This window comes from Centroberyx affinis, unplaced genomic scaffold (genome assembly GCF_046629955.1).
Source record: "Centroberyx affinis isolate AG114_WGS23_722 - 3 ecotype Tasmania unplaced genomic scaffold, CSIRO-AGI_Caff_v1 ptg001530l_1, whole genome shotgun sequence".
Lineage (NCBI taxonomy): Eukaryota > Metazoa > Chordata > Actinopteri > Beryciformes > Berycidae > Centroberyx > Centroberyx affinis.
This window is the reverse complement of record NW_027279989.1, coordinates 109,438-122,262: the sequence shown is the minus strand read 5'-3', so window position 1 is coordinate 122,262 and position 12,825 is coordinate 109,438. Positions and strand designations below refer to the sequence as shown.

General features: G+C 43.2%; 1 protein-coding gene across 1 annotated transcript; it reads right to left on the bottom strand.

Annotated features, from left to right (window-relative positions):
- Window positions 1-1,524: 1,524 nt before the first annotated feature.
- Window positions 1,525-12,799, bottom strand: srp68 (signal recognition particle 68). Its single transcript, XM_071527429.1, has 16 exons — window positions 12,672-12,799; window positions 12,091-12,157; window positions 11,380-11,493; window positions 10,481-10,676; window positions 9,984-10,066; window positions 9,549-9,658; window positions 9,313-9,392; window positions 8,694-8,834; window positions 6,367-6,465; window positions 6,174-6,238; window positions 5,720-5,873; window positions 5,100-5,194; window positions 4,521-4,650; window positions 4,251-4,326; window positions 4,070-4,122; window positions 1,525-3,626 (listed from the first exon to the last, which is right to left on the bottom strand). The coding sequence occupies exons 1-16, from the start codon at window positions 12,757-12,759 to the stop codon at window positions 3,399-3,401; spliced, it is 1,779 nt and encodes a 592-aa protein (XP_071383530.1). The 5' UTR covers window positions 12,760-12,799; the 3' UTR covers window positions 1,525-3,398.
- Window positions 12,800-12,825: the final 26 nt, after the last annotated feature.

Below are 12,825 nucleotides of genomic sequence, written 5' to 3'. Positions count from 1 at the left end.
AACCTCAGCTTTAAACAGTATCAATCCCATCAAGGCTGATATTTCTGCCTTCAACTCCTGCCAAGTAACCTGTGGCTGTGAAGCTGCGTGGAAGTGATCTCCTTCTGTTTCCTGACTGAATATTTTGGGGGGGGCAAGATGTACTGATCCTGTTTAAATGTCAGAAGAGAACCCTCTCACTTACTGACTGCACTGACAAAGCAGTTTGTGCGATATACTTTCTCTCATGGGTTCTTCTTCCTCGGGGGCAGCAGTAGCCTGAAGGTTTGAACCAAGTTTGTAATGGGAGCATCACTGGTTCAAATCCCTGGAACGATGGGTTCAAATTGATACGAATCAGGGGGCAGGGGGAAGGGAGTGAGAAACGCACTCCCTTTCTTTAATAATGAACTCCTGAAATACCCATCGAGCAAGACACTGAACCCCCAGCTGCTCCTCCTTTAGATAAAACTGTGTGAAACATTACATAGAAACACCTGTAAATCTAGATCTAAGGTTGCACCCAGGTTCATGAGGGCTTTACAGGTCAGAGATGTAACTGGAGGTCAAACCTCACTGGGCTTTCAAAGTGATCTGCAAAATCTTACAGTTGGGTTTTATGGCCCAGTATGTAGAGATGAGGGCAAGGTAAACCTGGCGAGAAATGATCCTCATGCTGCCATATTCCATAACAGCAACAATTAAAAGATAGAAACACAAGAGTAAGGGTGTGTCAGATTGTCTCATTCACTGTATACACAACAGATATAAACACAGGATGGTTGCCTGGTTCATAATAAATCTGATGTGACAAAAACCTAGAAGCTTGTACTTTTCTTGTACTTGAAAGTGCTGTTTAATTCACATAAGAATGTATAAGAATGTATAAAATAAGCTGTTTTCACCTGCCTGTGTGGTTTTAGCAAAGGAATGGTGTACAAATCTTTCAACAGCATTCTTGAGCAACGCATTCAGCTGTAAGTAAGCGGTACTGTACATGTTATCACCACCGTCTCTTTAAGTCTCGTCCTGCAGATGGGGATTTATCTGTTTGGAGTGACAAGGAATGTGAAGAGAGAGGAGCGATGACAGGCCGCAGATAAGACATCAGGCGGAGAGGCCATGAATAGGGGGAGGGACAGCTAATTCATTATTATTAAAAAGATACTTGTGATATTGTGTTGTTGAAATGTGGCGGCAAGTCTCGCAGGATGCCCGCCTGTGTTGAAGTAACAAAACACACCTATGCAACTGATTCATTCCTATGAAAATGCATGTACAGCAAGTTAAACCAAACACTCACACCCTGCTGAGGCATCCTATGCACTCCTCGCTCATCCACACCCACAACAGAACTGCACACACACACAAACATCTTAACTTGTGTCTCTAACAAATCACTTCAGGATTCACTTCCTTGATTTAATGATTTTAAAAATACATCTAACAAAATTGAGGATGGCAGTTTTCATTTGAGAAGTGAATGAAGGAGGATAAGGCCAAGGATGGAATAAAAAAAAGACAGGATACAAGCAATGTTTGGTGCAAATGTGTTTTTAATTAAGAGGCCTGGAACCCAAATCAAATCATACATTCTTATCAGTCATTTCATCGCTGCTTCAGTTCACCCTCACTCTCATTTTCCAATATTACTTATGAGTAATAAATCATTTCCCAGGCCTTTCGAGGTAAAGTGCGTGGAAGTACTCCAGCACGCCCGACTTAACCCTGTTTAACATAGAACACTGGAGGGGGGAAGAAATCTAAAACAAGAAATTTGATTTAAAAAAAAAAAAAAAAAAAAAAAAATTAGTAAAGCTTACATTAAGAGTGTGTAGTGGGTAGGCGTGACACTGAAACAGTCCTCCAGCTAGCATATAGCCAGTTATCACAGGCAAATGAGGTCAGTTGAGGATCTTCAGAAACCGGTGGCTTTGGTGTGGGGATACGGCTGAAGAGGTGATTCACATTACTGACTGCCGAACCGTTTTTCAACAGCAGCGGATCACAAAAGTTTGTATTTCCTAGCAATTCCATATTCCTACAGAGACTCTTGTTGATAATGACCTTATTGACCTTTTATACTATTGATGGCAATGGACAAACAGGCTTGGTGGCATGGTGAATGGAAAGCTACTAAAAACTCTCGCTCGATGGCTGTCTGTGTTCTGTGGCATAATGATGGATATGCCTCGGCTCAAATGTAAATAACGCATCAAAAGGAAAATATTACATATCTAATGTACTGTGCCTGCGATCATACTTTTCCCCCACCTCGATGTTGATATAATCGGCTCCTCGGCCAGTAGCGCCCTTGTAGATTGCACTTCCATGTGAAATTTAAGACCGATTGATAACTGGGAGTGCCTTGAAATCCTTCCATTTAGACAGTTGGACACCATTAGTATCATGATGCTCAGAAGTTCAAGCAGTTGGGAGCGTTGTCTGACATGATAGTGTTATGCCAATGGGTAGATTATTCCTCAACTTGAGAACTGTTGTGGATGATATTGTTATTTTCTACAGTTTAAAGAACATTGGACAGTCCAGGTAAAGAACAAAAAAAAAAATTCACACTGGGACTCGAGTGTTGGTAATGAGGCGGTCATGTGACGGCATGGCTTTGTCGTGCGTCATCCTGTCCCTGCGCTTTTTAGTCACTGACACTTCTTTCTGACACTATCATGATTGATAAAACGCATGGGCCAGGCTTTCTCCAACTACAGGTCAGGACTCAAAACGGATCGCAGGCTTATTTCTGGTGGTTCCCCACATTACATGAGCACTACTGTGTTTTATTCATCAAAGTGGGTCCAAAGACGAGACTGCACTCACTAAATCAGGATCCTGGGTTTCGAAAGGTTTAAGAACCTTAACACAGATAATTGGAACCTCTCTCATTTACACACACAAAAATGGAGACTTAATTACATGAAGGCGCTTACATATGTTGGAAAGAAAAATTAAAAAGCTAACAATTATGCCAAACTGGCGTAGTTTAACTTAACAGAATTATGAGATTGAACTTGGCTGTGTAAGCCAAAAGAACAAGGCATAGAAACCTGTAAAACTTGAAGGTCATAGAGCCATCTCCATAGCTCAGATGGAGGAGGGAGCCAGTATGCTAGGAGCCCATGCAGCCTGATGTTATTACTAACGATGGCAGTTAGACTTGGGTCATATTGCTACTTGAAACGGATTCAATTACTTTTCTACGATCTTGCCTGGAAGACTGGACCCAATCTGACTGCCTCAAAATTGCCAACTCCGCCCATCTTGCACGTTAGGCAGTGAAAAGCAAACACTAAAAGTAACTGAAGTGATTCTAACTAACAACTGACCCAAGTCTGGTTGTTCGCGGTGGGACTGAGGGCCTTGTGGTCTTCCTCTGCAGGCCTTGCCAAAGCCTGGGGCTCGATTTAGCTGCCAAAGCCAAAGATGCCCTTGATGTAGCCGGTCAGGCCGCCCTTGCCCTTCTGCTCCACCTTGTCGTCCAGGGGCGGGAAGGCCACGTGGTTGAGCGCGAGGTCGAAGAACAGGGGCTTGCAGGGGATCGGCTGGAAGTCAGGGGGGAACTGGACCAGATTGGGCTGCTTGCCCACCAGGGCGGGGTCAAGCCGGAAGGTCTCCAGGCGGTCGCAGAGGCGCTGCAGGGAGGGGAAGGAGTGAGAAGGAGAGGGGGTAAAGGACAAACACCGTCACATCAATATATCATCCACTTCTTTCAGTGATGCGAGAAGGAACTGGCTTCCTGCTTCTAGTTGCTCAAGTTGCAAAGGCCTTGAACGCCCAGGGCAACACTTAACTCTGCGGATGTCTGCAGACTGTACTGTCTTATCTTTTACACTGATGTTGTTAGTTTATCGTCTTGTATTCAAAGATATTTGTCCATGTCTGTTAAAGCCTGTTCTGATGTTTCTTTTAACAGCAGCAGCACGAGACAAATTCCCCTTTGAGGGACAATAGAGTTCATCTTAATCTTAGTGGTGTGGAGGCACCAAAACTGTCAACTGATTCCCACTGGCTGTAATGAGGTTCTAAATTTGGACTTATTTTTACCAAGGACCATCATGATGTTTTGTCCTCTTACCGTGTTGTCTTTCACCTGTTGCTGGGAGGGAACTTCAGCCGTCTCATCAGTGTCTAAAATGAACAAATGAACGCATAACCTCAGGGTCACTCACACACTCAAAACAAGCAGAACGGTAAAAAAAAAAAACAGAGCAGACGTCTAAACATTCAGCTCAGTTGAGGTTCAAGTGTGCTCTCACCCAAAATGGCAGCAGCCTGAAGGGAGTATTTCTCGGCGTTGACCTCAGCGATGAGTTCCTGAACATCAGGGAGATCCTGTAGGAGCAGTTAAGTCAGTGGTGAAATACAGACACCAGCACTGCTTTGATCCCATATCATTCAGGCAAGTTTCAAACTGTTCAATTCCCAAATACAGTTAAATAGAGAATCTTAATGCATGAATGTATGTGACATTTGAAGAAGTAGAGAGCATTTAAGGTGCTGTTTGTGTGTGTGTGTAGATGATCAACCTTGAGACTGCTGTTGAGGCTCTTGGCCTTAGACTGGACCTCCCTGGCGTACTTCAGCACCCTCTCATACAACACCAGCGCCTCGCTCCACTTCTTCACCAGCACATAGGACTGGGCTATGAAGAAACACCTATGAGGGGGAACAGAGGAACGGCACAAAACATGAATCAAGATTTTTTTTTTTTTTTTTAAAAGAAGGGAGGAGAGCAGGGACAAGGGGACAGAGAGAGAAGATGCTAGTTTTTCAGAGAACTGAATAGTCAATAGTCATAATCTAGAGAAATAAAACAGAGGATAGCAGTGATGAGAGGAATACAGTGTGTGATTGTCTGAACAGCTAACTTGGCGCTACATTTCAGTAAGTAAGTAAGCTTTATTTATATAGCACTTTTCAAAAACAAGTTACAACATGCTTTACAAAGACATAAAAACACAAGTAGTCACTGGTAGCCTGGCCAACTGGTAGAGATGATGCTTTATGCAGCCTTAAGAGTCCAATCATTATCACTATTTGAATCGTGTATGTAGCAGTTGATTGGGCGATGCAGATAAAGCATTTAAAATATGTGCATGCCTGACCTGTAGGCCTTGTAGACCAGCATCTTGAGAGCCACCTCCTTCTGGAAGGTGTGGTCTTCCTCCAGACCCTGCAGGGTAGACAGCTCAGCCAGACTCTGGAGAGATGGAGGTTAGAGGGCGAGGGGGGGGGGATGTAAACATAAATACACCGAAACGAGTGAAAGACATTCATCCAAATCCTGCTTGAAAGTTACAGTTTGTTACACTGTGACAAGGAGGTGACAGAGTCCGTTAAACGAGGTGAAGTTCTCAGCCTTTACTGTTGACACAGATCATACATCAACACAGATCAGCTCATCACACTTAAGAGCTGCTGTGAACCTGTGAATGAGAGGCTGTGACTAACAGCAGATTCCTACTGAAGCGTTTATTAAACTAACCACTGCCACGTGCCACTATTATGGATGAGTATTTTAGACTGAGGTGCAAAACTCATTAAACTTTGCTATGACATGAGCTTGGAATTATAAGGTTCTATCTGCCTTTTTTTAGCCAAGTTATCCTCATATTCATGATCTTCCAAATCTCAGACCTCCACTCCATGCAGACAGAACCTTCTAATTCAAAGGTCATGATATATCTACTGACCGGACAATTTTGTTGTGTGTGTGTGTGTGTACCTGCAGGATGATGTCATAGAGGCGGATGAGGTCCTGTGGGCGGGGGCCCCTCTTGTTCTCGTCGGCCTGGGGTTCCTTCAGCTTGGCCTGCAGTGTGTGGGCCATGCTCTCGTTCCTCTTCACCACCGTACACAGCTTGATGTAGGTCAGGTAACTGGGAGAGAGAACAGCAAGGACTGAATTATTCACTTATTAAGGAAACCTCAGGGAGGAATAGTAGGGGAGGGGAAGAGTCTGCAAATAACTAAAAGCCAAATAAGTATTCAGTGTTATCACAGGCAAGAACCTACGTCTGTGGATGATGCAAAATGTATCGAAAGAGTTACTGCAAAAACAATAAAGAAAAAACAAACAGTTTTCTCTGCAAGATCTCTTGATCCATGCTTCATGTGCAATCATAACCCAACACTTCTTGATGTGGTTGAATTATGTAAATGCTTTTTTTTTTTTTTACCTGTGCAGGAACTGCAGGTTGGACACCTTGCTACTGTCTGCATCAGAGCCCCTCTCTCTCTGCTTCTGCAAGAACAAGCAACAGAAAAAAATAAAACTATCTTCACATTCCTGTTTGTCAGCCCATACCCATACATCTCAACTCCAAAACTTAAATGCATCAACTCTTCTGGCCTCAGCCTCGCTCCTCTTACCGCCTCGGTCTTGAGTTCCTCTCTCACGGCCTGGATGGTGTCTCTGCACTCGGCCAGCAGGGTCTCATACAGATGCTCTTTGGTCTCCTCGTTAGCTGCCTGCGCAACACAAACGCAAAATAAATCCCATTACTTGATAAATACTTGTGTTAATACAAAATGTTAGCTACTATTTCTAACAGCATTTATGCAATTTCTTTATATTTTGTACTCAAATTTGCACAACAAAAGTGACAAAATCATGATGTGATCAGTGCTTTATGTACAGCATATCTGCAATTTTGTCACTGACATGAACTGACAGACGACTGATGACTGGATTATGAGCAACAGAGACAGCGATTCAGGTGCTGAATCTCTTTTTTCTCTTTTTTTTTTTATAAACAGCAAACCTGAACTGTAGTCTCTGTTAACTGTTGAAGTTAGCAGATAAGACAAAATCAGGCATATTTACAGGGTCTAAATAATGTCCCCTGTGTTGAGTGGTTGGACAAACAAAGCGGAAAAAATGAATTATTCAACTTTAGTTCAAACCACACTACATTAAAACACATACTTGTGCCCCAAAACCTCTAAGCTTGTAGACAATGGTCTGATTAGTTGACTGTCGCTACACTTTCAACCCATTTAAAGCTACACTTTACACTAATAAACGTCAATCATGCCGATACGATTAAATGTTTCACCCTTTTAAAAAGACAGATACAACCGAGAGTAAAACAAAGCAGGAATGTGATTGTGTCCGAGTGGCGGAGCCAGAGGTATGCAGCTGAGCAGGTTGCAGATGCATTCCTGTATACAGCAGATCAACAGTCAGAGGCTCTAGAGTTACACAGCTCAGGTCTGTGAATAAGAGGATTGTTCTTTACATCCCATATACTTTTCTTCCATCCACACTCTCACAATAGGCCTGTGTTGCCCTACTGTAATCCAGTTTATGTGGTGCAATATGGGAACATTAAATATGGCTATGTGCAAAATATATAAATACACAGGAGAAATGTCAGCCACTGAATGTGAGGAGAAGGAATGTTGTAATCAAGTTTGGATGATGCAGCTCATGCATGAGTCAGTCAAAACTATGTAATATTTTGATAATGACACTGCTGATGTTGTCACATCTTCAAAAGGGGCAGAAAACTCTTAGGCAATAACACCGTGGAGAACAAGAGGAGGAATGCTACAAGAAAATTCCACGTAATAATATTAATTAACAGGCAGGTTATAAGGCATCTCTCATCCACCCAGAGGGTTGCTGTTATTAAGTGCCACATAAACTCATGCCAACACCCTGGCAACGCCTAGTGCGACTGGCTCAACCTGCTAAGCATCTTCTGTTGTTCAGAGGGAGGGCTGGATGGATAGACCGATTATTGGAGGGAGGAGTAGAGAAGTCTCTGAACGGGCCGATCTATGACCCAATAAGGCATTTCCTGTCCCCAAAGGCCAGAAACTGATGATCATGTGTAACGCACAAGGAGGCTTCAGCACTTACTGGATCATCCTCTGACTTTCTACTTTATAATCCAAGCGAAGTGGCAACCAAGTTTGCCCTTTTGCTTTTTTTTAAATCTTTTTACTGCTTGCAATGATAGTTAATGAGGGAATTATTGTATATTGCGCATTTAGGCCTGCAGATGATAAAATATAGAAGCGTACATAAAAATGTTCATGTATGAGACATACATATGCATTGTTTGGCAGGAGCTTCAAAGTGGCTTCCCAAACAAAGTCCGTCTCATCCACCAGTGGCTTAACAATGGCCTGAAATGCTACAGGTGAGCGCCACAAAAGGAACTGAAAGGCATTTAGCGATGCTGATGCTAATCTGTCCACAGAGACCTGCTGGGTGTAGTCCCGTATTCATGTGTGGGCTGAAATGCACAGAATGCAGTCATGCGATGAGGGGCTGCATGCCAGAGCCCTGAGTAGCTGTGGGTGTGACAGGTGTGTCTGCAGGGTGAGGCGAGCCTTCAGGTGCAGGAACCCAGGAGGGATCGGCATTATGGCAGTGGGGGGCCACAGCTGACTACTGTGATGAGTGTCACCTACTGGAAGTTTAAGGAAGTGCGCAATTTAAGTTACTACTGTTGTGAGGAAGAGGTGAAATGAGATGTGAACATTTTACCCCGTAAAACTGAAACTTTGGCGACACCTTGAGTCCCTTAGTGGTACTGTTTTACATAACTGCTGTAAAGATACTTGCTACTAAAATAATATTTGTACATTTTTTACATTATGATATGGAGAATTGGCCAACAAGGTGAAGAAAGTCATTTTTCATCTCTTTGTGACTTCAACTTGTTGAGGGCAAAGCAGTGGCTGACCTGAGCGATGGTGGCCTCATTGTCTGCCAGACCCAGCAGGAAGATGCGGGCCTTGTCGATCTTGACCGGCACCGTGCGCCCCCGCCACTCCACCTCACTCATGGTGGCTGCCTGCTTGGCTCTCGTCCGGGTGATCAGGGTCTGCCGGAAAAAAAAAACACATTATGAAAGACTGTTTTATGGAACATTATTGATTTTCCAATAAACAAGCACCAAAGCATACAGGACAAAAGTGTAAAATGTGTTTTAACATCCAATATCTTTGGATTTCACCAATTACAAAAGACAACTTTTATAAAATCAAGAGCGCATTTCTGCCCATAATTTACAAAGGTTAGGTCCTTTTTCTTTTTAAATCAAATACACATACGCATAAAATTAAGTGTATTTAATTTATATTTAGAGCCAGCACGAACTGTAGCCTACATACAGCTGATATTTCACAGAACCTTCCTCACGATGTCTTGGTTTTGTCTCAGCGTGTGCTTCCCATTTGAGTGACACATGCTACTGCATTCTATGCGGAAAGAACTTGAAAGTGTTTTTTTCTGGACTGCGAGGACTTGTACTATAATTTAAAATACAAAATGCTTTCAATTCCTCAGTTCAGACTGTTCACCTCTAGCTTCTCAGCCATCATGCCTCCACCCCCTCCAGTCAGTCTCATCTGCATCAGGTCATTGATGGCATTCTGATCACCTGCAATCAGGAGGCGGGAAACAGTCACATATCATATACTGTATGTGTGTGTGTGTGTGTGTTCTGTGGGACATGTGCTGTATGCATGCTTGTGTGAGAACTGTGAATGATTTACTGTGATGTTTATGGGATTCGGTTTGGGTTTGTAATGCTCACCAATGTTGTAAGCACAGTAGCGGATGTTGGGCGATATCTCCTCCACACGCTGATGATACAGCACCGCTAGCTCCTCAGTGAAAGCACTGGCCAGTTTCTCATAGATGGTCCTGACAGACAAACAGAGCATTGACTGGCAAAGAATCTAATTTGTGTTATGTGTGCTTGTCAACTGTTTGTGAAACATTGGCATCAGGACAAGGTAAACTGACAGATGTGAGGTCGAGCTGTCCTACAGCCCTATTAATAAAGAGGTAGAATTTACAAGACTGATTTACAGAAAAGGGGATTTTAAAAAAAGCCATCCTATGTGCATTAAATCTCTTCAAAACACACAATACATTGGTGACTAAATATACAACGGGGCCAACTTCATATTCTTACACCGTATAAAATCCACACCAGCCCAGAAAATTAAGTAATGTCAAAACTCACTTGCACTTGTTGAAGGCCTCCATGGCAGGCTTCCACTCCTGCAGCTCAAACTCCACCATGCCAGACAGGTAGGCAGTGTAGGCCTACAGTAAACAACATTAACCTCTGGTTAGTGGGGGTCTTAAGAATGAGGAGACAAACTCGGGCTAAAATCACTGCCCCATGTCCCTTCAGTTGGATCCAGACCCTTCTAGGTTGAGCTGCATCAAATTCAGGTAATTAAGACTGAATAAATTACGGTTTTGTCCATTGCTCTACATGCTCCTCGGAATACAGTCATATATGTAAATACATTAGGTTCTGTATATCGACAATGTCAAGGATTTCGCTTCACTAGAGGGCAGACAGTGATGGGTGACAAGAAAAATGGAAGAGACATGGGATGACATGACAACAGTTGTGAACCCTGTTTGAACCTGTAGCATTGTATGCCACTTATTCCATGCAGCCACCAGTGCCTCAGAGTCCAATTTAAAGGTGACCTCCCTCCTGTGTACCTGTGCCTCCAGTTTGGTCTTGGCGTCCACACAGGGGCTATCGCACAGCTTCTCCAGCCTCTCGCCGTGCTTGGCGGCCTTACGCAGCCGGGCCAGCAGGTGGAAGCGCTTGCGGGGCTCGGTGTTGGCCTCCTGCTTCAGCTGCATGGCGTAGCTCCACGCCCGCTCCGCCTCCATCAGAACAAGCAACAGGTACCTGAGATAGAGAGGTGGTCGCAATAGTTATGTACAATTTTACAGTGACATTTCAGGCATTTAGACACAACAGGTGTCTTGTGTTGCTTAAGTTCTATTTATTATTTAAATTCCTATTTGTGTCATTCTTGGTTCCAGCAGCTACTCTTCCTGGGGTCATAAAGGTCACTTCTCATGAGACTAAGTCAGGGAGATGCAAAATAATCAAATGTGTCACAATTCTCCAAGTGCTTCATTGAAATACAGACACTTCATTTACTGCTCAAAGTCTTATCAGAAAGAACATAATCATGAGACAGAGGACCATACTCAAATAGTGCTGAATCAATTACTCAATTAATCATTCAACAGAATTATCAACCGATTATAATTTTGATAATCAATCATTTTAGTAATTTATCAAGTAAAAACACCAGCCACTTGCCGCTTACATCTTGCTACAGATTTTTGGCTGCTGGTCAGACTAAGTAAGCTATTTTAAGAATCACTTTGGGCTCTGATAACTTGCAATGGGCATTTGTCATTTTTTACATTTTGTAGATTAAGTGATTAATCAAAAAAATAATAGATCAATAATGAAAATAATTATTTGTTGCAGCCCTGCAATGAACTACAAACATGCCAGTTTGTCAGTGTAAGCGTTATCCATAACATTATTGTGGTAGAATGCCCTGCCCAGCCTACTGACACCATCCACCCCTCACCTGTTGTCAGAAAGCATTTCCACGGTAATTTTCTTCCCAGTGAACTTGTGTCTGTTGCCCATCTTGAAGCCCAGCGTCTTGCGCAGACGACGCAGGCGGCGGGAGCAGTATCCCCTGGAAGGAGTGATACAGACATGATGGCATTACAATTCACAGATTTATTTCCAGTGTGTTCCTTTATAAAAGTACTATCCTAAAATTATGCACATCTTTATCCTCTTTTCAATTATTATTCATCATCCGTATAGAATTTAGACTTGGGCCTATCTAAAACAGCTGAAATGCTGATAATGATAGAGTGTAAAGAACACCCCAATACTTTTTGGAATACACATTAGTTTCCAGTGGGTTTTAGTCCAGTGAAACAGCAGCACATATGTTTCACATGAAGCACGTGGCAATAGCTTCCTCCAAGCATAGTGCTTGTTCTTGAGGTACTAAACAAGAATTTTGGTCTGCTTGATAAAAAGTATGAATATTTGACAGACACTGATGAATGTTGAAGGCCTTCACAAATCACCCAAGACCTCTGAAGATGTTCTGGACTGTTGTGACTGTTTTGACTGTTAAATGACTTCACGTTCTGCACTTCTAAGCTACAAAGACCCTACACCCAGATAAGTCTCTGTGGCCATGGGGTCCACACAGTGGGGTAATGAGGCTCCGGAGGCAGCAGTCTGCACCATTGGACCATCTGTAGCCATAGCTCACCTGTATCTCTGGTAGTCTCCGTGCCTGAGGCCATGCTGCTGCTGGGAATCCTTGATGATCTGCAAAACTGCAATTCATTGTTAAGGGACAAGCTTGGCTACAACTTGTTCATCACACATATGGGACTCCAGGGGAAGTTTGTTATTCACAAAAGTGTGCTGTCATGGCATTTTATGGATAGCTCGATACAGTACAGTACGAGTCCACTGCTGTGACATATTATTGCAGGTAACGTTAACGGCAATGTAATGTTAGCTAGAAAAACTCGCTGGTGACAACAGCTGGCAAAAGCTTTTAGCAGGGGAGTGGGCAAATGAACACGTGTATCGCTATACAAATCAATTCATATCCTGACTGCAACAATTAATGAACATTTATTTGACAAACTACATAGGTTTATCCGCTTTTCATAGTTGCTACCGACAGGGTAAGCCTGCTACACTATGACACGTAGCCTAAGTTAGCTATCCTCTATGCTAGCTCGCTAATGTTAGCTAGCGTTCAGCCACTGTCGTTGGGGCAAAGATGCCAACTAACCGCACAGCGGCGCTGAGCGTACAGTCTGTTTTTGAGAAGGATACTTTCCAGTCCAACTCCTCCGTCCGTTGAATTTTCTTTATTTTCGTCCATGTTGGCTAATTTCGCCTCTTTTTGCTTGTCTGCGGCCATGTCCAAATGCTAACGGCAGAGCAGCACACATGCCCTGGAAGAGAAGCCAGGGACCAATGACTGTAG